Source organism: Vanellus vanellus, assembly GCF_965231255.1.
Source record: "Vanellus vanellus genome assembly, chromosome: 1".
NCBI classification, from domain to species: Eukaryota; Metazoa; Chordata; class Aves; order Charadriiformes; family Charadriidae; genus Vanellus; species Vanellus vanellus.
In genome coordinates, this window is record NC_138905.1 from 221,520,611 (window position 1) to 221,548,476 (window position 27,866).

At 53.4% G+C, this 27,866-nt stretch overlaps 1 protein-coding gene across 1 annotated transcript in view; it reads left to right on the top strand.

Moving 5' to 3' along the window:
* Positions 1-14,111: 14,111 nt before the first annotated feature.
* The window catches only part of CHRDL2 (chordin like 2), a gene marked incomplete at both ends in the record, with an annotated part of 29,015 nt that continues 15,260 nt past the window's right edge, over positions 14,112-27,866 (top strand). The window contains 5 exons of the mRNA XM_082487701.1: positions 14,112-14,193; positions 22,350-22,462; positions 22,921-23,014; positions 23,826-23,968; positions 27,478-27,571. Of these exons, the coding sequence (XP_082343827.1) occupies positions 14,112-14,193; positions 22,350-22,462; positions 22,921-23,014; positions 23,826-23,968; positions 27,478-27,571 (526 nt within the window). The remainder of the gene's footprint in view (positions 14,194-22,349; positions 22,463-22,920; positions 23,015-23,825; positions 23,969-27,477; positions 27,572-27,866) is intronic.

The following is a 27,866-nucleotide window of genomic DNA, read 5'->3' on the forward strand; positions in this document are numbered from 1 at the left end:
GCTGAGGAGGGGTAAAAGGGGTGGTGGGGTTGATTCTACTCTTGCCTAATTTGTGGTGTGAGCTTTGGGGGTGAGAGGCAGGGAGGTTTAGGAAATCGCATCATTGAAACGATGTGCTTCCACACGGAGCCCATGACGCTCCATTCCTTGTGAGTTCTCCAGCGTCTAGTAATGTATCCCATTTGCTGCAGGGCACCGATTTACATTTCTTATACCTGGCTCCTATTTACACAAAATATTTTGATGTGCAATATCTTTGAGATATCTATCTTTGCGCCAGGGTGGTTGAAAGATCCGACTGATGAAGAAGTGATTATACCTCCTCAGCCCAAGCTAAGAAACTGGGTTAAAAATCTTCCAAAGCAGCACTCCTGTATGAAGTCTTGCAGCTGCAGGGACAGCACTGCTGTACACCCACTGCTGTTGGCGTTTGAAGGTTTAGCGATGCAGAGTTGATTATTTCATTAACAACATTTAACAAATACTCCTCCGAGGCTTAATATGAGGAACAGTCATTTCTGAAGGAAGATCGACAGCGTTTGGCCTGCAGCGTTAAGCGATTAGCAAACGAGGAGGAGAGCTTCAATGCTCGTGGAGCAGACTGATGATTTAACAAACAGCTTTTACTGAGAGAGAAAGACTTTGAACTATTTTCCTCCTGAGAGGTGCCGCATCCTATGGGAGAGCCTCGGAGGAAAAGATGCAAAATCACATTTAATCATTGTGGGGTGGTTATTTTTTGGGGGGGGAGGGAGGGTGTGGGAAAGAGGTTACAAACCAGAACTGGCTTAGAGTGGATGTGCATCCAGAGCAGGGTGGGCAGGGAAAATGAGGCAGTGAAGAGCCAGGCAAACAGGCTTTGAACAAGACAGCGAGGCATGGGCGTGAGCAAGGGGTGCTGGCTGGGGCGAGCTTGGGATGTACAGCAAACCCCAGCTCCATCAGCTCCATCCCTGTGGGGTCATCAGCTGCCTTAGGAACATATACCTGGGGTCTATTTTGTGGTGGCTCCCCTTTTCCCCTTCCTCCTCCGGGCAGGGTTTGCAGAGGAACACTCTTCCAGGAGGGAAGAGATGAGGAGAGGAGCGGTGGCATCCAGATGCACCTGCTTTCCTCAGGAATTGGGGGAATGCAAACCTGCCTGCCCTGTTGCTGATGACAGGGGTCAAAGCTGACTGGCTGGTTGTTAAAGGCAAATACTATGTGGGGTTTCAGATCCGGGTGATATATTGCCCAAGAGGGTGCAGGACTCACAGAAAATTGATCTGGCAAGATCCCCAAGGGGTTATCCAGTCACCTCCCCCTTCCCAGCAGCGGAATTAGCTCAGCCTGAGTCACTCCTGAGCAACGCTTGGTCATCCTATTCTTAAAGACCTCCACTGCTGGCAACCCACCTCCCCCTCGTGTGACTGGCTGAGCCCTTCCCTGTCATCAGAAAGCTATTTTTTCCATTGTTGGACATAAATCTTCCATAATTCTTGTCTTGGTGTCCCTGCTGGCCCCGTTAACCCACATCCCTTCCTCCTGTCTCAGGCTGGTAATGGAGGAGTCTAGACTAGGAGCTACCTTGGAATTGTTTTTGTTGGAAGAGACCTTTAAGATCGAGTCCAACCGTAAACGTAACACTGCCAAGCCCACCACTAAACCACGTCCCTCAACACCACGTCTACCTGTCTTTTAAATACCTCCAGGGATGGCGACTCCACCACTTCCACCGACAGCCTGTTCCAATGTTTGATAACCATTTTGGCGAATAAATTTTTCCTAACATCCAATCTAAACCTCCCCTGGCGTAACTTGACACCATTTCCTCTTGTCCTATTGCTTGTTACTTGAGAGAAGAGACCACCCCCCCCTTGCTACACCCTCCTTTTAGGGAGCTGTGGAGAGCGAGAAGGTCTCCCCTCAACCTCCTTTTCTCCAGGCTGAACAACCCCAGGTCCCTCAGCCGCTCCTCATGAGACATGTGCTCCAGCCCCCTCACCAGCTCTGTTGCCCTTCTCTGGACGTGCTCCAGTCCCTCAATGTCTTTCTTGTCATGAGGGGCCCAAACCTGAACACAGCACTCAAGGTGGGGCCTCACCAGTGCCGAGTACAGGGGGATGATCACTGCCCTGGTCCTGCTGGCCACACTGTTGCTGATACACACCAGGATGCTGTTGGCCTTCTTGGCCACCTGGGCACACTGCTGGCTCATTTCCAGCCGGCTGTTGACCAACAACCCCAGGTCCTTCTCCACGGGGCAGCTTTCCAGCCACTCCTCCCCAAGCCTGTAGCGTCCATGGTGTGACCCAAGTGCAGGACCCGGCACTTGGCCTTGTTGAACCTCACACCATTGGCTTTGGCCCATCGATCCAGCCTGTCCAGATCCCTCTGTAGAGCCATCCTACCCTCAAGCAGGTCGACATTCCCGCCCAACTTGGTGTCATCTGCAAACTTACTGAGGGTGCACTCGATCCCCTCGTCCAGGTATTCTATATTCTATACAGAATCCTAGAATCACAGAATGGTTTGGGTTGGAAGGGACCTTAAAGACCATCGAGTTCCAATCCCCCTGCCATGGGCAGGGACACCTCCCACTAGACCAGGTTGCTCCAAGCCCCGTCCAACCTGGCCTTGAATACCTCCAGGGATGGGGCAGCCACAGCTTCTCTGGGCAACCTAGGCCAGGGGCTCACCACCCTCACAGTCAACAATTTCTTCCACAGATCTTATCTCAATCTCCCCTCTTTCAGTGTCAAACCATTCCCCCTCGTCCCACGGCTCCCCTCCCTGATCCAGAGTCCCTCCCCAGCTCTCCTGGAGCCCCTTTAGGGACTGGAAGGGGCTCTAAGGTCTCCCTGGAGTCTTCTCTTCTCCAGGCTGAACACCCCCAACTCTCCCAGCCTGTCGTCCCAGCAGAGGGGCTCCAGCCCTCATGGCCTTGCTCTGGGAAAGCCCACCAGCACACCTCCGAGCTGGCCTGGCATGTGCGAGGCTACGTGCAGGCTTGTCAGGTTGGGACATGGCTTTTCGGGGTGTTAAATGTGAGGAGTGGGAGATGCAGAGATGCAGACCCGTGCAGGCAGGAGGCCTGGCCATCTCACCAGCTCTTCTGCTTTCCAGGATATCACACATGCTGGGTCAGGAAGGCTTCTTGTCTCTCTGCTTAAGTTAATCCTGAACCCCTGCTTCAATACTTGTGCAGCACCAAGCACACAGGACACTTTGGAACATCCCATCATCCTGGGAGATGAGTTAGCAGGGAAGGAAGAGGGGGATAAACCACCACATTGCCCCGAAACTTCTCCTGGGATGAGTTTACTCTTTCTTGTACCAGCTGTGGAGGCTGAGGTTGGGATGTTAGGACTCACAGGGGAAAGAGGAGAAGCTGTTTCTTCTGCCAAACTAGGGAAGAGGGACATGGGAGGATTGGGACATTGTCAGTCACCTGCCACAGGTTTAACTGTTCTCATGCACTCTGAGAATGAGGGGAAGATGGGTCTAATAGAGATTTAGGGATGTTTTCATGAGATTTGTTCTCTCTTGGTTTCTTGGTTTTAGGTCACTGTGGCCACCAGATCTCTCTGGTACCTCTCCATCTTTCTGATACCTCCTCCTCATTGCTGCTGTTGGAGTTTATTTATCTGCAGCTGAGCAGAGCTCTCAGGTTTTGGATCAAGGGTAGCAGACCCTCTGAGGACCTCTACATTGCTGAGAGAGTGCTAGTGGGAGAGACATCCGCTCACGCAGGGATGTTCAAAGGCTTCAGGAAGCCATCGGGGAGGGGCAGGTCAGGGGGTTTGGATGGGACATTCATGAGGTTCAGCAAATGCCACCAAACCATCAGCTCATGTGTGTGTTTTGGGGGCATCTCCTTGGGGAGTTATTTTTTTTTTCTTGCCAAGCTGTGTGCTGAGCAGGACAGAGCACAGAGGAGCCATGCCTTGGGTTTGCACATCCTGCTTTCCCATGCCTGACACCCTTAAGAACCAGCAGCAAACGTGTTTAAGGGAATTTCACCCCAATCCAGACACCCAGGGGTGCTGGACTGATTTTTACCCAACCTCCCTGCTGCTTCAGGGCTGTAGGTGCAGGAGAGGTCTTTGAGCTCAGAGGCACTCCCCTAGTGCGTTAATCCATTCATTAGGTGGGATGTTGGGAGGTGTTTTGTGTCCCAGCATGGCACGTGGTGTGGATGCCCCGTTGACCACCAGAAACCTCCACTGCATGGCAGCCTTCTGTCAGAGGGCTGGACACAACGATCCAGATTGCTCCTATGCTTCAGTCCAAGGTAGCTCTGCATATGTCAATGCTGACAGATGTATTCAGCCTCTTCTCAAGGATCTCCAGCAGTGGGTACCCTGAAGCCTTCCTAAATGATCAGTCCCAATCTTTTGGTTTCTCACTCTTTTACCTGAACTTCTCTTATTGAAATTTAAGCCCGAGGTTTGTCTGGTCCCACTGGGATGTCATGGTCCTGCTTTGATGTCCCCCATTACTGCCCCTCCACTCTCTGAGCACTCCAGAGCACAGCAGCTTCCACCGGGACACTGCTTCCTACCAGGTTCAGATGTGCAAGAACTTCTTTCTTAGCCTTCAGCTTGTTCAGCTTGGCCAAGGTGACTTTATGCTTGGCTTGTTTGGTTTTCTTTTTCTCCTTCTTCTGGGAAGACCAAAGGTGCATCCAATCTGTGTGTGGCTTTATTTTAAAGTCAAACAGAGCTCTTGCCTTTCTGTGTATTGCCTGAAACGCAATTAGTTAGTAGTTAGTAGCGCTTGGGCTGGATGTCACCATGATGGCAATTCTGAGAGCATGACTTGGCTTTCAGGTTTCTATATTCAGGGGCTTAAATTAGCTTGAAGAACTGACTTTTTTTTTTGGCATTTTCAAGCAAGCCTTAGGTTCAGAATCACTCTTCAGAGGAACTTGGTGCTTCCTTTGGTGAAGGAACCGGTGCCGGGGATCTCTGTCTGTCCGGCTCCATCACGTGCTCACTGCACTTCCTTTAAGGCCATCCTTTTCCAGCGGGGTCAGTGGTCACACCAGCACCCCGGGGTTATCTCTGTGCTGGGAAGGTGAATTGGAGAAAATCAGAGGAGGAAGAGCCTCTGTGCTGGTTGCTATGGAAATCTCTTGTGCTTCTCTTCTGCTTTTCATCTATTTACTGGGGCACTAAAAAATCTATCTTTTCACCATATTTTAGTGTCAGGTCCCTCTCTGAGGAAGGCTCTCAGCTACCCTAGACATTGGGTTGGCAGCAGAGACAACGTGGCTGCAGAGATGGAGGTGAAGCCCTACACCTTTGGGCCTCCTTGAAAGACCTATGGTTGGAGAGAGGAAGGGAAGATCTGTGCCCAAGAAAACAGCCTCTAAATGCGTGCCAGGAACTTGCTAGGGGTTATCATTTACGTGCTATCTCACCCACACTTCTGCCTTTAGTTGCCTCTATTTTAGCTGTTGAATGACTAAAAGGCTATCAGTGCATCAATTGTCGCTGTTGTGGGGATCTGCAAAATGTCAATCGACAAAAAAGCTAATTTCCAGGAGAGAAAAAAATTGTGGTGGCTTTATTAAGACAAATGACGATGTGAAGGAGGCAGCAGTTTCATGCTGGGGCTGGACTTAGCCCAGCAATGGGGCTGACTGTGCTGTAGATACTGCTGCTGGACAGGGTCAGATGAGGTGCATTTTTCCCGTGGATGCCCTGCTCCCCACACCCCCAAAGCTGCCCACTCCCTGGGATCATCCTGGCCTGGGAGCTGAGGCCTGGGGAGCCTTCGGGGAGGAACAGAGAACACGGGAAGAGGAGACAGTTCCCCACCAAAGTCACTCGTGGGACAAGCCACGGTGCAGAGCTTTAGCTCTCTGCAGAGGTCTTAGTGATAGCGGATTTGGAAAGGGATCTCTGCCACATATTCTGCCAAATTCTGCGCATCCAGCCCACCCTGGACAGCACTTGGTTTCTGTGTCTCCAGCTTGTCTTCCAACCCAACCCCTGCAAGGAGCAGCAGTTTTAAACTGAAAGAGGGTAAGTTTAGCGTGGACATAAGGAAGAAGTGTTTTATGATGAGGGCCCAGGTTGCCCAGAGAAGTTGTGGATGCCCCATCCCTGGAGGTGATCAAGGTCAGGTCAGGTTGGATGAGGCTTTGAGCAACCTGATCTAGTGGAAGATGTTCCTGCCCGTGGCGGGGGGGTGGACTAGGTGATCTCTGAAGGTCCCTTCTAACCCAAATCATTCTGTGATTCTATGATTCGGGACATGCGGAGCTCAGTGCTGGCCTGCAGAGGGTATCCTAAGCCTATGCAAGGCTCCAGCCTCGCCTCCCGTCACCCCAGGCCAAAACCTCCGTCTTGCCCAGCCTGCCAGGAAACATTTCTCTGCTTCTCACCCGAGAGGAGCCGGCGGGGTTTTGCCACACCAGTTCTCTTTGTGGCCCTCCCAGCAATGATGCTGGCCCTGGCCAGACCTTGCCATGGGGTGCAGGTGGGGTTGTGTCGCAGTGGAGAAAGGAGATATGGACAGGCCCATGGCACTGTGCTCCCCCAGTGTTCCTTTCTGTCCTTCCCCCTTGCTTTGCCCAGCTTCTCGTCACCCCTCTCTCTTACTTGGTTGCTGTTCTCCATCCCTGGAGGAGAATCTCTGACTGTCTATATTGCTGGTTTGCCCTGATTATAGACCGTGTGTTGGTCTTGTGCTTGGCAACATGCTCAGATGCTAAAAGAATTACCAGATTTCCCCTTCCAGGTTGAACTACGTGGTTCCATTGGTAAATTATCTTTTTAAACCTCATCAGTTGTTGACTGCCTTAAACCCCCAACGACGCAGCTTTAGAGCTCTTGAAAGTCCTCCAGTGCTCAGATTCATGCAAAACCGACCACTTGCCTGCAGTAGTTACGCCTGTTTGCATGAGGAACAGACGTTCTCAGGTGCTGGCAACCCAGAGCTGGCACATGCTCTCTCAGGGTTTGACTGGATCCTGTTGCAACTCCGCAAAGCCCTTGGGAACACTCTTTGCATTAAAAGTGGTGTAACAAATTATGTTGCCTCCAGCATGAGTCCTGCAGGTTGTTAGATTGCTGTAGGGTAATAGATGTAAAGGCTGCTCCTACGGCCCCAAAGCATGAGTCAGGAGATGGTAGGCTGATGTCCTCAGGAGAGGTAGAGTCCTCTGTAGACAGTCTTTGTAGCTTGAGGTGTGGTATGAGACATGATAAAGCTCCTGAGCAAGGCTGAGTTTCAAGCGTAGTCCATTTGGCAGAGCAATCTCCGGGACTGCTCCATGGTGAACGCTCTGCTTGAATGTCCTCTGAACACAGTTGCCTTCAGGAGATCTTCAGGAGGAGCTCTTGCCAGCGTTAATCACTCATCAGGATGGGACCAGGAAATCAGATGCTGTGTAAGGTGACGTCTGTGTAAGGTGACGGACGCAGCTTCCCCGAGCTGCTGTGTCATGAGGAGGTGCTGATTGCTTGCAGGCAAGGTGTCTCCTTGCAGCTCCAGGAGACATTCAGTGCTGACTTCTAGCTTGGAGGCATGTCTTCTGCCGTCACTGAATCAAAGCCAGGCCCTGGGTTGAGGTGGCACAGGACACCAGCTGCAGAGGTGACTGCAACAAGCCCACCGAGGAGTTCAAGGGAAGGAGGTAACTTCTCTCCTTTGGTTTCACTGCTGTAAATTACAGCATTACTCCACTGCTGGTTTAATGCATGAGAAGGAACAGCATAAAAACAGGCCAAGGCTCAGCCTGAAGGATCCTTGCCAGGTTTCCTCTTCCTACCCCAATCAGAGCTTCAGAGTCAGCAGTGAGAAGAGTTCCTGGGGCATCATGCAGGGAGGCAAGATTGACTCTGCAGCTTGGAGAGAAATATTTTGCCTCCCCATCCAGCTGTCCATCTCTGCATGGTGCCCTGAGGCACCAATGGGGAATGGAGCCACCCAAGCCATCAGCCCCAATTACCCAAATGTCCTCCTCTACCTCCTGGTGGCTTCTGTGCCTACAGGGAGGAGGGCTGTTGAGAAGGATGAGCCAGGAAAAGGAGCCTTACACTTCTGCCAAACTCATGCGTGGGCTCAAGGCTTTGAGAGGTGGAGGAGACTGATTTGGATGACTCTTTGGTGGTGACTCCTGGATACGGAGGAGAGTTCATAGCTGCTGCCTGCTGGAAAGGCCGAAAAGAGAGACAAATAGGAAAAGGGCTGATAGGAAGCATTTCCAGGGTATCCAGCTTGTGGCTGATGCTCTCCGAGCAGGACAACATCCTTCTGCAGAGAGAGAGTATGATTGCGGTGCAACATAGAAGTCAAAAAATTGACAAGACCTCTCCCTGAGGAGGGCAGCAGGAAGGAGGCATAAAGCCCACTCAAACAAGGTGGTGTGGGAAAGCAGATGGAGGAGATCAGTCAGGGCAGTGCCTCAGCCCTGTTTGAACTCTGCAGCAAGGCTCAGGCTTCACTGCCAGCGTTGGTGGCATGTCTTCTGCTCTTGAGGGGCTTTGAAGACCACAACTCTTGCCCTCCTGGCAGGGTGGGCTAGAGCTGGGGAGATGCCATGAGCTTGCGTCTCCCTACAGAAGTGCCATGAACCAGCTTTCAGATCCCCAGATGGGGAGAGGAAACCCATGAGGCTCCAGGTCTAGGAGGGGAGTTTTGTGAAGTTGTGGTATGAAGAAAATTTGGATTTTGCTCCACTTAGCCGTACCCCATGGAGTATGGCAGAGAAGTGTCATCCCATTTCATGTCCATCTTGCTGGGATGGAAGGGTTCCATCTCTCCCTCCATGTCCCCTGACTCTAGCTTGGACCTCTGGCATGGAAGCGTGGGATGCAGTGACTCCTCCTTGAATGCATGCCAAAAATAAAGGACATGGTTGCTAGTTATCAATGGGGATAGAGGAAGACTATGGAGTTACAGCAGCAATCTCGCCTCTGCTTTGGGCAACCCCAAATTTGTGTGCCAGTGCATCTGCCCTCCCGTTGGCCACCGTTCCCATGAGGCTGTGATGGTTTCGCTCAGTCTCATGCCACAGCCTGTGTTTCAAAATAAAAAGCAGAATCCACTCATGGGAGGTGATTTTCCCTGCTTGATGAAAGGAGATTGGTGCCAGCTTGGATTTTGTTGCTGGCTGAGTGTCAGTGGGGTGGGCTGGCTGCGGGGCTTGAACGGGGCTGAGGTTTGCACTGCGGGATGACTGATTATCAGGATTTACTCTTGTATTCCCCAGGATGGGCAACCTTCACTCCTCAGCAGAAGAAACCACATCAGGCTACGTGTTTTTGCAGCCCGATGTCAAGTGAGGCAGCAACTCCTCCATCCCCAGGGCAGGGCTTCTTTAGTCCGGCTTGCAATGGTTCACGGTCCTGCAGGTTTCCAGCTCTGTCGCCTGCAGCTGGCAGCCCTCGCATGTACGTTGGAGACGCGCGCCGGATCAAACAGCGGGGATGCTGGGCTGCAAACTTCCAGGGAAAGGTACGGTGTGCAGCCAGCTCCTCCAGCCTGCAGTCTGGCCAGCTCACGATCCTGCCACGAGGCTTGCGTGGTGGGGGATGTTATTGGAGCCCATGGTGTTTATTCAGTAGTTTGTAGGAGAATCTCAGTTTTCATTCGAGAAAAAATAAAAGAAGGAATCGTCTCGTCTTCTCGATTGCCCAGAAAACATGAAGCCAGTTTGACCTAAAGGCTCAGGAACCAGAAGGCAAATAAAAAGGACCCAAGTTTTATTATTTGCAAGCCAATCCCATGTTTTTTGGAGCCTGATTCATGATCGCAGATGGATTGATGTTGGCAGTATTGAACTGTCAGCCGGATTCCTTTGCAGATGAAGATAAAGAGCCTCGGTTTTGCCAAAGGGTGAATGTATTCTTTATGAGACGCAACAGAGATGTAACACAGCACCTTGCTCCTGACAAGGCTGGCCTTTATTTCCTGGGTCTGCTCTTAGGACATGGCTGAACTTTCCCATACGTTTTAGCCCTGATGTGGGGCCAGGTTCTACAGTCCTGAATTCAGCTGTTGCTGTTGCAGCAGAGACGTAAAATAACTTCATTGACTTGAGCTTCACGTCCCCATTTTTCTAAGTACTTTCATGACTTGCCCACAGACCTATGCTACAAATGGGCTTTTCAAGTCCTCCCTGCGCAAGGGAAGAGCTGGGAGAGGAGGTACTGGCTGTTCCCGGTGGGACCTGGAGGGAGCCTGCTGTTCACTCAGACCCCTTTAATATCTTTATTGAGGCACGAGAAGAAAATAGAGGGGCATTGCTAGCAAAATTTGCAGGGAGCTGGAAGTGAGTGGAGTAGTCAAACAAGGGCAGTTGGGTTAGATGGTGAGAAGCTGGGACCATTGGGTGAGTTGAACCTGGCTGGTGTGAATCTGGACTGCACAGAGGCAGGGAGCTGTCAGCGCACAGGTAACGCAGCGGGGACAGTAAGATTGTGGAAGAATGCGGGTCCTCCAACCACAGCATGGGACATCCCCGTCCCAGACCTTCATGGAGGCTGCAGGGGTGCCGACCCATCGCTCAGAGGAGAAGAGGGCAGTGTGGACCATCCTGGGCTTTGGGTTGCTCTGACACATCAGATACTGGAACCCACAAGGCATGTTCATAGAATCACAGAATGGTTTGGGTGGGAAGGGACCTTTAAAGGCCATCTAGTCCAACCCCCTTCCATGAGCAGGGACATCTTCAACTAAAGCAGGTTGCTCAGAGCCCCGTCCAACCTGACCTCAAATGTTTCCAGGGATGGGGCATCTCCCACCTCCCTGGGCAACCTGGGCCAGTGTCTCACCACCCTCAGCGTTAAACATTTCTCCTTTATATCTAGTCTGAATCTCCCCTCTTTTAGTTTAAAGCCATTACCCCTCACCCTATCACTACAGACCCAGCTAAAAAGTCCCTCCCCAGCTTTCCTGTAGCCCCTTTAGGGACTGAAAGGCTGCTATAAGGTCTCCCTGGAGCCTTCTCTTCTCTGGGCTGAGCAAGCCCAACTCTCTCAGCCTGTCCTCACAGCAGAGGTGCTCCAGCCCTCTAATCATCTTCATGGCCTCCTCTGGCCCCGCTCCAACGGGTCCATGTCTCTCCTGTGCTGCCTTCTCTAAAAAACAGCTTTGTAGTTTGTCTTGAAGGTGTGTGGTCATGTCAGGATTGCTGCGGATAGCCCTGAAACGCAGTAGCAACAGCACCGCTTGCGCTCTCTGTAGATGGTGGGTGCCAGAGCAGCCCTGGGTTGTGGGCTCCTACGTTCCCCTGTAGTGACTTGGAACCATGCTCGCAATTAGCAGGGGAGGGCATCAAGCAGTAAAATTATTTTTTAGAGCTTGTAAACAAGTAGACCTGTGACGATCCCTGCAAACGACCCCACTCTGTCTTCTGCTTTGCACACAGGACTGTGCTCTTTGAGGATCACAGATATTTACGTATGGGAAGGTCAAGGTGGGCTGAGGACTGGTCGTCATTTGCTAGCCGTGATACAGTGATTGCCACCTTCTTCCCAGAAAACGCGTCCAGCCCATGTGGGTGCAGAAATGCATCTGGACTTCTTGTGCTCAGCAGCCTAAAGAGAAAATAACAAAGATGGTGATTTAAACTCTTATTTAAATGGGTTTCTTATTACAAAGAAGATTTCCCTCTCTCATATCCAGCTCCAGGAACAGGCACCTGCGGACGTGGTGTGGTACAGGGGGATGTGTCTGGCTTCTGGGGCAGGGCTAGAGCCAGAGGGAAAGAAAAGACAGATAGAAAGAAGAGGTTTTCCTGTAGAAATTCCCCTTTGACTGCTTTCCTCTCCAAGCCAAATGAGGCATGTGGCTGGTGTGACCAGGATTAGGGGTTTGGGGCCACCTTGGAGCTGTTGGCAGACTGGTGGCTTGGTGCCACTCTCAAGTGGTTTGGTGTTGGGCACAAAGATCTCACACCCTGGAAAGCCCGATCCCGAGCTTGAATTAATGGAGGAAAATAAAGAATAACTTGGCTGATAGAGGAGATCTCCAGTGACCTGGTGCCGAAGGTATCACAGGTGATGACAGTCTTTCCCCAACCAGTGATGCAAGGAAGCTGAAGGAGGTGGGGGGAAGAGAGAGACCCCGTGGTGTAGAGATGAAGCCATTTGCAAAGGAGAAGTCCAGGGCCCCTGCAAGGTCTGGGACCTCTGTCCAAGACTTCCCGGTGGGGGAACATGGGCATGAAGGTGTTCAGTGCCTGTATTTCTTGTGCTAATGAAGTGCCTTGCTCTAAGCACCCCTGGAAGTATGAGTTGTGAAGCTAGAGCAGAAATGGGTAAAAATCCACTCAAAATCTGGCCTTGGAGCTCTAAGGAAGCTGCAGGAACCCATTTCCATGGTGGACTGGTGGCCCTGAGTTATTTTGGCTGTGGGAAGCAGCGCTGCTGAGTGGACATGGCTGCTGAGTGGACACGGCTGCTCAGGGAGGGTCCTGTGCTGCCCAGCTTCTCCATGAGGGTCCCAGAAAGCGGAAAGCTGAGCCCCACAGACGCGCAGAGCAGGGCTGGCAGCCCAAGCTGGACCACTTCGGGTAGGATTTGGGGAGCAGCAGGAACAGGAACAACGTGTGTGAAGGCGAGGTGGCTTCTCCAGGGGTGATTGAGTGACTGGTGGCTTTCCAACCGATGGCGTTTCACACCCAGCAGCTCCATACTGTGGAGACAAAAGGCAGTTGAGGTGCGATCACTGCTGTCTGCTCTACTGGGGTGGTGGTGGGAGTATTTGGGATCGTGGCTTGGGGCCAGAGGGGGTTTCCTGCAGGCAGGGGCTACACTGGTCATTTAAGATGGCTTTATGCAGCTGGAGGAATGTAAAGCAGCTGGTGGGCAGAACGAGCTCGACCTGCTTTGTCTTGATGAAACCTCTGTCCCTGCATGCTGTGGGTACAGGGGGATAGCTGCACCCTGCTGTCCTGGGAAGGAAGGAACCCTTCAATGGCACTGGGAAGGGAACTGGGATTTACTGGGAAGGGATTCAGGGCACTGGAGGACCTCGGTGATGAAGCAGAGCCCTGGAAGGGGAGGCTGCAACCCGGATTTCTTCTTTGCCCCTCTCAGAGCAGGGGATGCTTGGGGCTGTGCCAGGGCCGGCTTTGCCCCGGGGATGGGTTCGATGCATCTGCATGGGCTCAACCCCAGCGTGGGGGTTTACTCCTCTCCCGAGGGGGGGGCTCAAGCACCTCGGAGCCGGGTGGGGTTTAACAGGGAGAAGGGGTCCACCGGGCCACGTGTATGTGGCGGTGATATATCCCATTAGCATCACCTCCTGGTTTGCAGCATCCCAGAACGGGGACCAGCCCGGCAGGTCCCGCTAGTCCCCCCCTCTCCCCGCCTTTGCCGCCCCCCCTCCCCGGCCCGGCTGTGCCCCCGGAGCCCCGGCCAGGCTGCAGGGAGGCAGGGGTTAAACCTGCGGCTCCCGCACCCCCCACCCCACCCCCACCCGCCCTTCCTCCGCCCTCCCTCCGCCGAGGAATTTCCTAAAACACCCCCCCAAAAAGTGGGAAAGTAATAATAATTAAAAAAAAAACACAACTAACCACCCTGCGGATCTCCCCCCCCCTTCCCCCCCTTTCACCCCCCCCCCCCCCATCTCCGCCTTTAATACCAACAAACAAACTCCTCGGCTCTCCCTAAAGGAGGCGCCTTTGATCGGAGCGAGACGAGCCCCGCCGGGCACCGACACCGCGGCACCCCCGGGCACCGACACCCCCCGGCACCGGCATCCCCGGGCACCACCGACATCTCGGCACCCCCGGGTACCGGCACCCCCGGACATCGGCATCCCCGGGCACCGGCATCTCGGCACCCCCGAGCGCCGACATCCCCGGGAACCGGCATCTTGACACCCCCGGGCACCGGCACCCCCGGGAACTGACAGCCCCGGGCACCAGCATCTCGGCACCTCCCGAGCATCGGCACCGGCCCCGAGGCACCCGACACCGGGACCGAGACCGCGGCACCGCCGGGTACCGGCAGCGGGAGCAAAGCCCCCCGGCACCGAGACTGAGATATCACCGGGCACCGCACCGGGACCAGCACCGGGACATCGGGCAGAGGCACCGCCGGGCACCGGGACCGCGGCACCCCCGGGCACCGGGACCGAAGCCCCCGGGCTCCGATCGCCGGGCTGCGATGCTTCCCGGGGCGGGTCCCCTCGCCTTCCTCCTCCGGTGCCTGCTGCTCCTCTTCACCTCCGAGAACAGAGCCCGGGCTCGTAAGTCCCCCTCGCTCCCCTCCCAGCTGCACTGGGTCCCTCCGTGCCTCAGTTTCCCCATCTCCAGTGTCCTCAAGAAGTTGCGGGGGGAAGGGGGGCTTTACGGGCATGGCTATGGACAGGGGGAGGCTCCTTGCCCTGGCAGGTGCTAGCCCTCCATGGCCAGGGTGGTCCCCCATCCTGCACTGTTGGGGACGTGGCTGTGTCCCCCTCCAACCACTGCTCTCCCTGGCTGCTTTGTGGGGATGTACGGCGATGAGCACACTGCTGCACTCTGCTGAGGGGGCTGTGGGGTTTCGTGGGCTGGAAGGGACATGCTGAAGGTCTGGAACCCCCCTCCCATGGGCTAAAAATCACACGGGGCAGGAGGTTGAATTGCAGCCCTTCCCCTGCACAGACGCCACCCTGCAGGGGTGCATGTCCCCTCCGAGGGTGGACGGGGACATCGGCAGTTTGGGGAAATGATCCCCTCGAACCAAATCTGGGGGCTTTTCTCCATCTGCATCCCTTGTCCATCTCCATGCCCATCCCTTGTCTATCTCCATGCCCATCCCTTGTTCTCTCCTTGCTTCTGCTCCCAGCTGGATGACGGGCAGGTAAGATTTGGGATGGGGAAGGGAAAGGAGTTTCAGCACTTCTTTGTACAGAAGGGCTTGAAGGGCTTGGCCAGGGGTGTTTAGCAGCTTGGTGGGTTCTGGAGGTGTTAATCGGGGCCAGGAGGTGGGTTTGGCTTGGACAAGGCACTGGGACCCCACCAATGGGTGCTGGGCACCCCTACAACATTGCAAAGTCACCAGAGCACTGAGCAAACCAGAGCAGGACCCGTTGTGTCCCTACATTTATCCTCCCCTTTAATCTTCCGAAATCCCAGTAGAGTCTGTTGGTGGCTGCATTAAGATGATTTACGACTTGCCTGCTGCCAGCAGTGCATTAGGCACTCGGCAAATAATCATCCTCCTGGAGCGCCGACCCAAAATGTGAGCGCTGGATTGCTTGTCCTGGCGGTGGGGCGCGCTGGGGGAGGGAAAGGCGGGTGGCTGGATGGGGCTGTGCAGAGCCTTGGAGAGCAAATCCGGGTGAGTTTGGCTCCTTTCCCTTCCCTGGGCTCATTGAAAGCTGCCGAGCTCAGACCGCAGCATCCGTTTGTTGTGTGAGGGATGTGGGTCCGATTCTCTGCCTCTGCCCGGGCTGCATTAACTGTGGTACCCAAGTTAGCAGGAGGATGGAGACATCTCCAGAAGGTGAAACAGATGCTAGGGGTGACGTGTTTGCTCTTCGGAGGTGCCTGCTGATGGTAGCAGAGCCCCTAAATTGGGCGTAAACCATGATTAATGGGGACAGTAGGGGGTTGTCTGCTTTGGGAGGAAGGGCTGGGGTCTGTTTGTGGGATTTATAATGGTGCTAAAGGGCTGGGGACTGCGGGACAGGGACAGGATTGGAGCAGGGAGGTCCAGGACCATCCTCCAACTCCGCATCGCTTGGACTCTGCCACTGGGCGCATCCTGCGGTGCAGTGCGAGGGGCTTGGCTGGGGCTCCAGATGCCCCTGTGGTCGAGGGCAGGGGGGTCTTGGTGACAAGGTCTTCATCAAATCGTGGACTCTTCTCCGCTGTCCACTTCTGCAGCTCACTGCCTCACATTTTACTCGGGGCCGAGCGCTCAGGGAGAACGAAGACAGGAATAAATTAGTTACGAGCAGGCTCATCAGCCAAAAGACCTACAGTGTCGTGGCTAAAAATAGGTGAGAAGCAGAAACGCTCGGGCTTGAAGGCAAGTCAGAAAAGAAGAATTTGCCCGCAGAAACAGGCTATTTTAGGGGATTTACACTCTCAGCTGAAAAAATAACAGGCACAGGTTACTGGGCCGAATGTGCTGCAGCCTGGCCACTATGAGTAATTCAGCGGCAATAGTTGAACGCAATGATGTTTTGGCTGGAGGCATTTAAACACCAGCATCTCTGGAGAGCGCGGGGCAGTGGCTTTCTCCAGGAGCTTGGAAGTTGCCATTTAATTTCTTTTTAATGTGGTTCCTGGAGAAAAGGGAGTTCGTGGGATCCGTCAATCCTACGAGTTCGGATTCAGCCTGATGAGGGACTGAGTGGTCCAAGATGGGAAGGACCGGGATGAAAAGCAAATCCTGCCAGCGGCCAGGGTAGGGGAGAGGGGAGGGCTGCGCGCTCCGCTTTAGACAACCGAGCATGCCCTTGGGAACTCCTTCCCAAGGAGGGAAATGGGGCCCCGTCTGCTGCTCGCAGAGCCCATGGGGATGCTCTGGGTCCAGGACTTCGCTTGGCTTCGCCACCGTGGGGAGCTCAGCGACACTTCATGAGGCTGCGCTTGCAAAGCTGCAGAGTTTTCCAGGCTCCTAAAGTCCCGACAAGAAATTCCCAGCCCAGGACTGCGCAAGGCGAGCGTGCGGGAAGTGATCTGGATGTGAGTGGAGTCATTAGGATGCCACATGTCAAGGGCCCGGTGTGTTTTAACCAGTCCCTTCGCTGCTAAGTTGCATTTTAAGCTCTTCATAAATACAAGGCTGTCACAGGAGCGCCTGGACTTTGTGTACCAGACACTGCTTTTTACACTTTATTTATGGCCGCTCTTAAAACTTGCAAACTGGTTTGCATAAACACACCCCCGCATGCCCGGCGCAGGGCTGGCTGGCAAGTGCTTGACCTCCAAAAAAGCTGTCGGGGCCGGGAACCTGGCTCAGACGTGCCCTGCTCAGGGGAGCACTGCAGGGAGACCGTCTGGGGATGAAGAGATGGAGGACACCCCCTCCCGCCCCCCGCCCCCCCTCATGCCATGGGATGAAACGGGGGCGAAGCAGGGTGAGACCTGCAGGATGTTTTGATAGCATCCTCGTTGGAGGCGGTTTGGTACTTGGAGTGAAAGTCCCTGCTAGGGAAACTGAGGCACAGGGCTGGTGGAGGCTTTCTGCCATGGACAAGCAAACTGGGAGAGGTTGTTACCTTCATTTTCCACGCTTTGGTGTCTTGCAGGTGCATTAGCCCCTCTCTAGCCACAGGTCAAGGCTTTACCTGCAGCAGGGACTCGCCTCTGGGGACTCCTCACTCCTCAGTGTCCTGTAGCGTGGAGGAGCTCCGATGTAAGTCAGGATCGATGCGCGGTGATCCCACGCACGCAGAGACCCAGCTGTGTAATGGGTGTGCAGATGGGACCCGTTCCTTGGGTGATGTAAAAGCAGCTTTAAACCTCCCATGACCCATCAGGACATCTCTGCTCAGGTCTGGGAAACCCCGACGTGGGAGTGGGGGATGTAGGGGCAGGGGCTTGACTTTGCTGAGCATCAGTCCCTATATCCAGAGGGTGTGAGCATGGCTGAGCCTGAGCCAAAGAAGGCTTTGGCAGCAGAACATGGTATTTTGGTGGCCGTCACACGTGCACGTTTAATAGCTCAGTGTGGTTCCTACTGGTGGGCCTGGGATCAGTGCAGGAGAACATCTGACTTGTGTTGGCCTCTGGTTCAGCCGTGGTCAAAGTGTGCAGGCAGTAGGACAAGTCACAGCGTGTTGGGAAACCCTTGTCCTCACAGCCCGCTGCAAACGTGGAGGGGTGCAAGGAACAGGCTCAAACGGGCTGTGTCAGCAGGTGGGAGAGCTTCAAGGGAGAAGGTCTCATGGAAATGCTGGCCTGAGGGGACTTGTCTGCACCCAAGGCCAGGTGTCTGGGGGTGGTCTGACCAACAATGGCCGGTTTGATGGTTCAACAAGGAGGCTGTGGGGTCTCGCCCATCTCCTCTCGATTCATGGTCTCCCACTGAATCTAGAGCAGATCATGAAGATGCAGGATGGCATGGTGGTTGGTGTATGAAGCTGTTGAGATACATCCCAAAGAGGTGTCAGGGCCATTCTCATGGTGTGAGAGAGATGTTAGTGGTCATGAAAGGCAGTGCAGGAAGGGTTTCTCCATGCCATTCAGTTTGGCACCCTAGATTGATGTCTCTAGACCATCTTATGAAGATGCTGTTCCAGGCGGTTCACAGAGTGTCTCAGAGCCTCCGTGATAGCGTCTTTTGGGGTTTAAATCTCCTGGTAGCTGGAAAGCTTCCTGCAATACCTGTCTTAAATCTTCCAGGATTTGCCCCAAGCTGACTGCTTCTTCTTGCCCCTGCCACAGCCAGAGATAACTCTTTTCTTTGTAACTTTGTTCTTTCTTGCCTTGTCCTCCCCCTCATACTTTCCATCTCATATTACATACCGTCTTTACTGTTCAGGATGCAATTAATGATAATTAATTACAATGTTAATCAAAGTAAACCAGGACTTGGGCACCGCCTTGAGCATTGACTGGGGGTGTCCAGACTCTTGCTTTGGGTGCACTCCCCAACATGGTTTGGCCGATGCCAACTTGATCTTTAAGCTGGCCAAGCCACTGGCCCCAGACCCTGTCCTGGGGTATTCAGTGATTTGGTTGTAACCAGGTGTTCCTCAACCAAGAAAACACTGGAGCCACAGCAGAAAATGGCTGTTGGACAGGGAGGCAGGGAGAAACCTTCCTCCTCCATGATGTCCCCAGCAGAACTGTTCGGGGTGGGCAAGGCAGAGCAGCTCCTGCATGGAGGAGTCACTCTATGCAGCATCTCCCACCCTCCCTCTGAGCACAGGACTTGCTGCTGGGTGGCAGAGGGATCTTTTCCATGGTTTTCAGTTGTTTTTTCTCGTTCGTACAACCCATAATGGCACTCAGAAGAGCAGGGTCTCGTATTGGGGGCTTCTTGTATTTGAGAAGGAACTGATTAGATGGGACCTGTTCCTTGAGGTGTTTGCAATGGGAAGTGTTTGCCCCTTCCCACCTCTGCTCCTGCTTCCAGGTCCCATGCAATCAGCAAGCTGTGGTTGTGTCTCCAAGGTGGCGTGGACCAGGCTGGCCTGCTGTCTTGTCCTGCCCAGGGATTGCGTGGTCCTCGGGAAGGAAAACAAGGTGATAGCTTCATCTGGATTTTTGGTACTGCAGCCTTGAAAACGCTCCGCAGCTCAGGAGCCCTCTCTGGAAAATGAAAAGTAAAACAACATGACTTTTGTGAGTGTGCTGTTGCTGAAGACGCAATAAATAAGGAGACTGAACAGCACGGGAGCAATTTACTGCCACAAATGGTTTTTCACTCTGAGTGAATTGGGAAGATATCCAAAGTTTGACCTCTGAAAATGAAATTATTAGCCTGGCATGGGAAAAAATGATCCAGAGCCTCCAGCTTTTAAGCCTCCTCCTCCTTCCATCCATCCATCCCCAGCTCGCTTTTAACCAAACATGCCGGCGCCTCTTGCCAAATACGTGGCATAGTGCTACTGAGATGTGGACAAGTGTCTGCTGCTGCCCAGCGCTGCCAGTCGGCTTTAATTTTACCAGCGGGCCCTTTGCAGACATGAATCAGGCTGCTTTCGAGGGCTGGACCCAAACCAGGGCTCCACTTGTGATTAAATGTTTGAACGAAGCAGCCAACTGGCATAGGAGCCTGCGAGCTGAGCGGGGCCGCGTCACATGAAGGCAACTTGATTTCTTCACCCTCAGCGTAATTCATGAAGATGCTGCAAGCAGGGAAAAATGAAGTCATTTTCTCACCCTTTTGCAAAATGATGATTTTTTCTTTTTTTTTTTTTTTAGTTTAGTGCATTTTTTCCCCCTTTCTCCTGTGTTTCTGCAGTTTCCAGCCACGTGCTCCTTGTTCTTGCGCGGTTTGCTGTAAGCTCATGTCATGCGTGGCCAGGGACATGGGTTTGCTGACTTGTCAAGAGGTTTGGAGCAAGCTATGGGGACAATGTAAAGACCAGAGTAGGGAAAAGGACGGAAAAAGCCTCTGCCTGTCCCTGTGACGGCATCCACCCCAAAATCATTGCAAACCTCTGCCTCTGCAGATGCAACACTGGCCCCACACCACTGTGCTTGGACTAGGTGGTCTGAACAGCTGGTGGCCCCCTCCTTTGAAGGTACAATTTGGAGAATCATGTGCTTGAAGCCATCAACTTAATGAGGAGCTCAGGGCTGCTGGCAGACCTGTATGGCTTGAGTTGGAAGGGACCCATAAGGATCACCATAGACCCTTAGGAGTCCTCAGGTAGGGCTGCCCTTCCTGATGGTCATGCAGACCAGCCATGGTAGAGCATCACTTGGGTTCACCCTGGGGATGGTCAAAAGCTGGAGGAGGGACGGAAGCCCACCACAGTGTTTTCATTCGAGTTTTGCCTGGTTGGTGGGAGAAACACATTAAGCAGGTGGCATGCTCGGCTTTGTCAAGGTGGGACAATGCTGGTCAGGCTCTCTAGACCATTGCTTTGCCCCAGGTGACAGTGCAGAGCATAGGATGGCTTTTAGCATCCTTAGGGTGATGGACACCACCAAGTTCATTTTGAGGACCCCCTGCTATTCACTGAGGAGTCCTTCCAGCAGCGTGGTGGGGTCAGCACCCACTAGCTTGCCCAACCACGTGGCAAGCAGCAGAAGCTGGGCACCATGCCTCAGAAAACAGCCTTCTGCCCTCTCCCCATGTCCCCAGGGTGTTGCAAGGATTTTAAAGACCCATAAATGCTTCAATGGCCATAAATGTCTCCACTGCCTTCGTGCAACGTAATCACCCAAAGTACCTCAAATCCCCCTGATGACATAACCTTTTAAATCACTTTCAGTTTTTAGTGGGGTTGTAAGCACTGACACCACTAATAACACACGTGGGCAGGTGTATGATTTTTTGTGAAAGAACTTAAGCCCCGATGTGTCCCTCTGGCTGGTCCGGGGCTTGGGGATATGCCACTGGAGCAGCTGCTGGGCTTTGGTGGGAGTTGCGGGGTCAAGGTTCCTGCAGGACCAATTGGGGTCGGAGCTTGGTCCTGCAGGACCAGGCAATGCTTTTTGATGTGAACATTAAGGATGACTGAACTGGGCTTTCTGGCCAAAGCCCTGTGGTTGTTGATGCTGATTATAGCCACAGTTTGTCCCACAGGTCCTGCTGCAGGCTGGCCTCATCCTGCCAAAGGGTTGGTGTGTAACCAAGGGTTTGGAGATGGAGGTGGTTGATAGGGACCTGCTAAAATCTGGGCAGAGGGGAGATCTCTGAAGAGGATCTCCTTCACCAGTCATGCTGAGCACCATCACAGCCCTCTCCTTGTGCTGTGGCAAGGTTAAACTCATGCCAGTGTAGGCAGGGTTGGATCATTTCTGGGACAGACACCTCCAGTTCAGGAGCACGACTGGAAACTGGCTCTTCTCAGGATGATAGCGTCAGGGAGGAATAGAAAAATACATGTCTTTGTGCTTTTGGGGGCAAAAAGTGGATGAGGTGGACTTGCTGTCCCCATGGACAGCCCCATAAATGAAGAGCATGGTTCATCCCACTCCAGACACACCAGTGCCATGTCAAGCTTCGTAATGCCAAGGGGCTGAGCCTGGTGGGACAGGGCAAGCCAGCATGGTCCTGCTCCTTAGGGCCGATGCTTGGCTGCCCATGCAGTGATAGCACTTGTCCAGGGGTCCTTGATAGAATGAGCTGAAACTCTTAGGGGGAGCAAAATTTTTTTTTTTCAGAATGTGTTTCTACCCAAAAATATCTTTTTTTCTTCTTTTTTTTTGGGTAACAGTGAAAATGTCTCCTCAACTCAGGCTCTCCTCCCCCCACTCACAGACCTTCTGGGAAAAATTTAGTCTCATAGCATCACCCTGAAACCACCTGTGCATCTTTGAATGAGCATTTCTACTGACATATTTGAGAGATGCAACTCTAATTTATGCCTCAAACCCATTCTGTTACATGCCTGCAAAGGGAGTCCAGCGTGCACAGAGGAGTTGCCAGTTGGTCATATAGGTCCCCGGCTAAAGGAAACCTCAAATCGTGCCTGAAAATGGCTTTGGGAGAATGTATTCAGTCTGGGGTTTGGTGGATGGGATGTGGCCATCAGCTGCTCATGGGGGACAGCATGAGGGCACCAAGCTGTCACAGAATCATAGAATCATAGAATGGTTAGAGTTGGAAGGGACCTTGACGATCATCTAGTTCCAACCCCCCTGCCCTGGGCAGGGACACCTCCCACTAGACCAGGTTGCTCCAAGCCCCGTCCAACCTGGCCTTGCTCTTCTCATCATGGAGGGAGGAGAGCTCTCCCAAGGACTGTCCCTTTATCTCACGCAGCTTCTCCTGGTTGACTTTCAGGGCCGGATATGTTCTGCGACTTCAACGGCAAGAAATACAGCCCGGGCGAGAGCTGGCACCCCTACCTGGAGCCACAAGGGCTGATGTACTGCATCCGCTGCAGCTGCTCTGAGGCACGTTCCCCACGAGGTTCCACTGGGGGTGGTGGGGATGCTACTGCCTTGGGGCATCGCTTTGGAAGCTTTTAAGCAGATCGGTTCTGGTGTCTAATTTGACCAGAGAAGCCCTTTCCAGTCCCATAGGGACATTGGATGAATCTCTTTCCTTTTGAAAAATCCCTGTGTGCCCCTGTGATTGTTGGGTTGACCCTGTGAGGGAGCTGTCTTAGCAGTGCCGGTGGGCTTTGGGTGGAGGTGGCTCAGGGCTGCTCTGGGACCACGACTGATCTTTGATGATGAGAGATGAGACCATAAGCTGGCTGGGTTTGAGCTGGGGATGGAGATGTCATTGGCTGGGTGAGCTACACCAGCACAATCTGTCATGAAAATGTGGCCATCATCCAACATCTTACTCCTCGTGCAGGGGCGAACATGGAGCTGACTGAACCGTCTTTCTCTCTGTCTCTCCCCAGAACATGAACATCAGGTGCTACAGGATCCAGTGCCCGGCTCTGCAGTGTGCCAGTCCCATCATGGACCCCCAGCAGTGCTGCCCGCGGTGTCTCGGTAGGTGGACATCCCATGGGGAGGAGATGACAGGGTGGCTGTGGTTCTGCAGGGCATCCCTCAACAGCAGTCACTTGAATGCTCACGCTTGGAGCAACGCAGCAATGCTGGGGCTGGCCCTGCTCATGGGGTCACGGCAGCAATGGCAGCTTGGGCCACTTGCGTTGCTTTTTGCCCCCCAAAATGTCATTTTGATGGAAAAGGGCTCTCTACCAGACCACTTTCTCCAACTCCACCCCAATCCTGAGAGCGCTGTAGGGACAAAATGTCAGTTCACAGTTTAGGAGTAAACCAGAAGCTGGCACTTTATTCAGATCATTTGCCAGCAAAATGTGTTGGATACAGGAAAAAAAGTAAAATTGAAGATTTTAAACACAATTCTTGAATTTTTCCCTCCCCTGTGTGTAATGACCTTCATCATCAGATGGAGTCAGGTAAAAAGGGCTTCTCCTATGGGTAATTAGCTAAAAATTAAAAATACGGGTTTTTCTTTCTTTCTTTTTTTTTTCCTAATTTCCCAAGTTGCCAATAGTTTTTGACTAGCTTTGCCGCCACTCTGGCATGGGAGGGGACAAGACCCTGGGAGCTCAGACTTCCAGGTTTTCCCTCTGTGCTGAGCTCAGTGCGGTCAGGGCAGCCCCGTTCTCCAAAAGCATTTTGGCTCTGCAGTGTCTTGGCCACTTCTTCCTGATAACTGCAGTGTGTTATCCTTTTGGGTTGGGCTGGTGGGGAATCTGCTGGGCATCCATGCTACATCAGGGCCAGGCAAGGGCTGACTCTCATCCCATTGCTTTCTCCTCTTCTTTTCCAGAGCCACATTCCCCTTCTGGCCTCCGGGCACCCATCAAGTCTTGCCAGTACAATGGGACAACCTACCAGCAAGGCGAGATGTTCACCACCAGTGAGCTCTTTCCCAGCCGCCAGCCAAACCAGTGTGTGCAGTGCAGCTGCTCCGTAAGCTACCTGCGAGCCCATGGGAGGTCGGGAGGGCTCAGGGTCTACTCCTGCACCCCAACAGTGTCCCACCAGGACAAAAACCTCATGAGGATCATGGCATGGTACCAGCCCATGGTGGGATGGTTTATTGTTAGGATCAGGTTATCAGTGTAGGAGATTGAGCTTCCTCTGAAATGGTGCTGGGTCCTCCCTGCCCAGTGACTAAGGACCACCGCAGAGCTGGGTGCTTCCCCCTCTGCCCGAGTGCGTTATCTGGCCTTGACCCTGAGCAGGGTGTGCTGCAAATGTCTGCTTGGCCCTGGGGTCAGAGCACAAAGCACTTGCCAGCATCGCCTCCCTTCTGGGAACAGCACATATAAGCCACTCCAAGGGTGGATTATTCACTGGAGATCCCACAGGCCAGTTCTGGGTGGACCCTGCTGGGGCTCCCTGGGGTGGGCAGGGGGACAGCCTTGTCCCCATTGAGCACACCAATGGGTGCATTTGCCTGCTGCAAGGAATACTGCTCTGGGGCTGTCCCCGCAGCATCCAGCTGTCCCACCATGCCTGCTGAGGCATTGTACGGCAGATGGCCAGCAGATTGGACAACTGGGAGGCTTCCCCCATACATGCTTGCTGCAAAGCATATGGGGTTTGTAGCCATGGGGGTCTGGGGGCTCAGTGTGCCTGCAAGGCAACATGGACACGAGGTGGGCTTCAGAAGTTCTTGGGATGTCCAGTCCAATGTTGAGCTGGTGAGACTGAGCTGAGCTCCAGTAAGGATTTTGTTGCTCCCAACTGCTGCTGGGTGCCTGGGTCTCGCGGTGCCTTCAGCAGCCAGCTGCTACCCTGCATGGCTGGAGCTCACCCCCCACTGCAGCCAGGAGATGACAGCAGAGGGTGGAACCTAACAGTCAGAGATGGCAATGGGCAGGTACCTAGCAATCTTCAGCCCCTTTGCTTGGATTTAAGTGGAAGCTTGAACCCAAGGCTGAGATGTGCTTGAACACCAGGAGCCGGTCTTGTCTGGAAACTCCTGCAGTGTGTTCATGAGCCCACTGGGCCATTGTGTGCGGAGCTGTGCCCTGGAGAAGGGCTGTGCATGTGCCTTCCAGGCTGTCTACAAAAAGCATTTGCAGGACGCATCTGCCTTTCACGCTGAGTTGCATGACCGTTGCATGCCCATCTTCCTTGATGGTCCTGGTTGCCCTACCTGAGGGATGCGACAGTGGCCAGGATGCTGTGTAGTCCTCAGCATGCATGCCCATGGTGGATTGCCCATCCACCATCCATTGCTAGCACTGGAGGGATGTTCCTTCTCTGTGAGCCTCCAGCAGAGCCCTGAGACAGGGATTGGCTCCGCTCTGCCCAGCCCTCAGGCTGGGATTCTGCAAAAACCTGCCAAAAACCGAGTCCTGACGCTTCGCTTGGAAGACGTGAGGCAGCCTGGCCAATGGCGATGGGGAAGGTGTGTGGAGCACTGGGCTGCATGTGCCAGGAGCTGAGTGTTGGGAGATAAGTGGAGCAGCTCCTCCTTCTTAAGAGGGAGTGAGGAAGAGGGATTGAAAGTGTTGACGCTGGACTTGGACATTGTGGGGAACTGCTCATACTGGCTGCAGCCTCTGCTGTGAAAAAGAGGGTTGCAGACGTGGCTTTCACCACCCATCATACAGAGCCCTTGGATGGGACCAGGCTCCACTGGTTTGTGCTTTGCTTGCAGCAAATAGTTGGACCAAGCTTGGCCAGGAAAGAAAAAGTGGGGAGAGAGAGCCCAAACCACCTGCCTCTCTCTCATGCCTTGAGCACGCACACGGTGGTTACCATCAGCTGATGCTTGGCAGTAAAGTATCTGTGATACCAGGAGAGCTGCTCTGAGCCTTTGGTGCTTGTCCACACCTCAGAGCTAGGTGGCTTGGAGCTAAGTGGCAAGAGGAATAGCTTAGACGTAGAAATTATACAGCTTTTGAGGCTGGTTCCTCTCTTATGGACCCCAACTGGATGGCAGCCCATCAGGCTGGGGACAAACACCAGGAAGGAGTCCTCGAATCTGACTGTATGTGACCCCCCCCGGCTCTGCTATCCCATCTGCCACCATCCCCAGGAGCCTGCGGTCCCTCATGTCCTTCTCTGAGGCACTGGCTCTCGCTCAGGCTCTGTTTATTCGGCAGGATAATGCCTTGGATACGAAGGGGAAAATAAAAGGATGGCTGTGGAGCCTTGCAGTGGCGGGGTCTCGCCGGGCTGTGTCTGATGTTGTCAGCTGCTAGAACAGCTGCGTGAACAGCTGGTCTAAAACTCTTTGAAAACTGCCCCGAGAACCAGAGCCTCCAGGATAAATCCTGCTCTTTATGACATTTGTACTTCTCTGCCCAAGGCAGGTCTTTGCCGTGAGCTTCTGGTCAGAAGGAGAAAGAAGGAAGAGGCTGCGTGGCCAAACCCTGCTCCCTGCAGGTCTGGACCCCATGGAGGTCCCTGAAGCGGGGAGCAGGGTTTGGTTTGCAGCAACCTCCACCAGATCCTCTTATTTACAAAACTTTTTTCCTCCTCTACACATCCCCTGCACAGCAGCTTGGCTTCCTGATGGTAGAAGAAGCTGCTGTAGTTTGGTTTTCTAAGGAAATCCTTGGTTAACCTCTTGGTTTTGGTCGACGGAGAGCTTGTGGATACCCCAGAGGAAATTGCTGCATGGAGAAGAGGACCTTGCTGGTGAGGTCTGGCTGCTGCTGGGCTGCTTGAACAGCCTTTTTTTTTTACCCTTCTGCAAAGCAGCAAAAACTTAGCCCTGCAGTCTGGGTGCAAATCCGTTGACTGACGTAGGACTAGGATGCACTGAGGTCAAGACTGGCCTTGGCCCACGGTTTTCAGCTTGAACACTACAGCAATGATGTTTACCAAACTAACCACCAAGCCAACAGAAGAAGGTCTACACCTGAACATCCATTCACAGCTCTCAATCCAGCATCTTTGTGTGCTTGGCTCTGGTGTTATCAAATAACCCAAGACAGAGGGAGGGCAGAGCTGCAGGGTGGACCTGGGTCTGGGTTCAGCACCACATTTCCCCTTTCCACCTTTCAACCGGGTTCTTGTCCTGCGAGATGACAGAGAAAAAGGTTCTTGTGCCACTTTGAATTGGTGGGTGTCATGCAGAGTTTACACGTGTGTGGTAGCTATTTCAGATCTGGTAGCACTAACAATGGCTGAGAGCAAGGCACTGCCTCCCTCTTTTTGGGGAAGACCATTCCACTCATGAAAAAGTAGACTGGCAATCGGTGGACCAGCCATGCCAGGAGAGGACACAACCCACTGTGCTGTACCCCGCAGGATGGAGAGGGCGTCAGGGGCAGCTTTTCAGCTTTTATCAGTCGCTAGATGATTGGTGATATCTGAGGATGGACTACTGGGGGGCTTATGATTTATGCTAGATCTGCAATTTGAAGTGGTGGTACCCCAACATGGGGGACATACACCCCTGTCCAGATCTTGATCATGCTGATGATGCTTTTTTTTTTTTTGTTCCTGTCTCCTAGGAAGGCCAGATTTACTGCGGCTTGGTGACCTGCCCAGAGCTGTTGTGCTCCTCTCCCCTAACTGTGCCGGATTCCTGCTGCCAGGTCTGCAAAGGTAATGAGGGACCCTGGAGCTGCTCCTGAGCGAGGGCTGGTTGCCACCAGTTGGTTGCCACCAGCTAGCAGGAGCTATTTCAAGCCACTTCAGCAGGATTTGGGAAGCCTGTGCTGTAAATCAGGCCTCTTGGTATGTCTTGGTTGCACCAGGAAACAAAAGATGAGGGTTCAGTTTTTTCTTGCATGCTTCCCCTCCCACACCTTGCTGTGTCCTGCCTCTCTGCAGCCTGTACGCTGGCCAGAGCTGGGCTCTTTGCCCTGCCACTGGTGCGTCATGCAAGAGATATGACTTG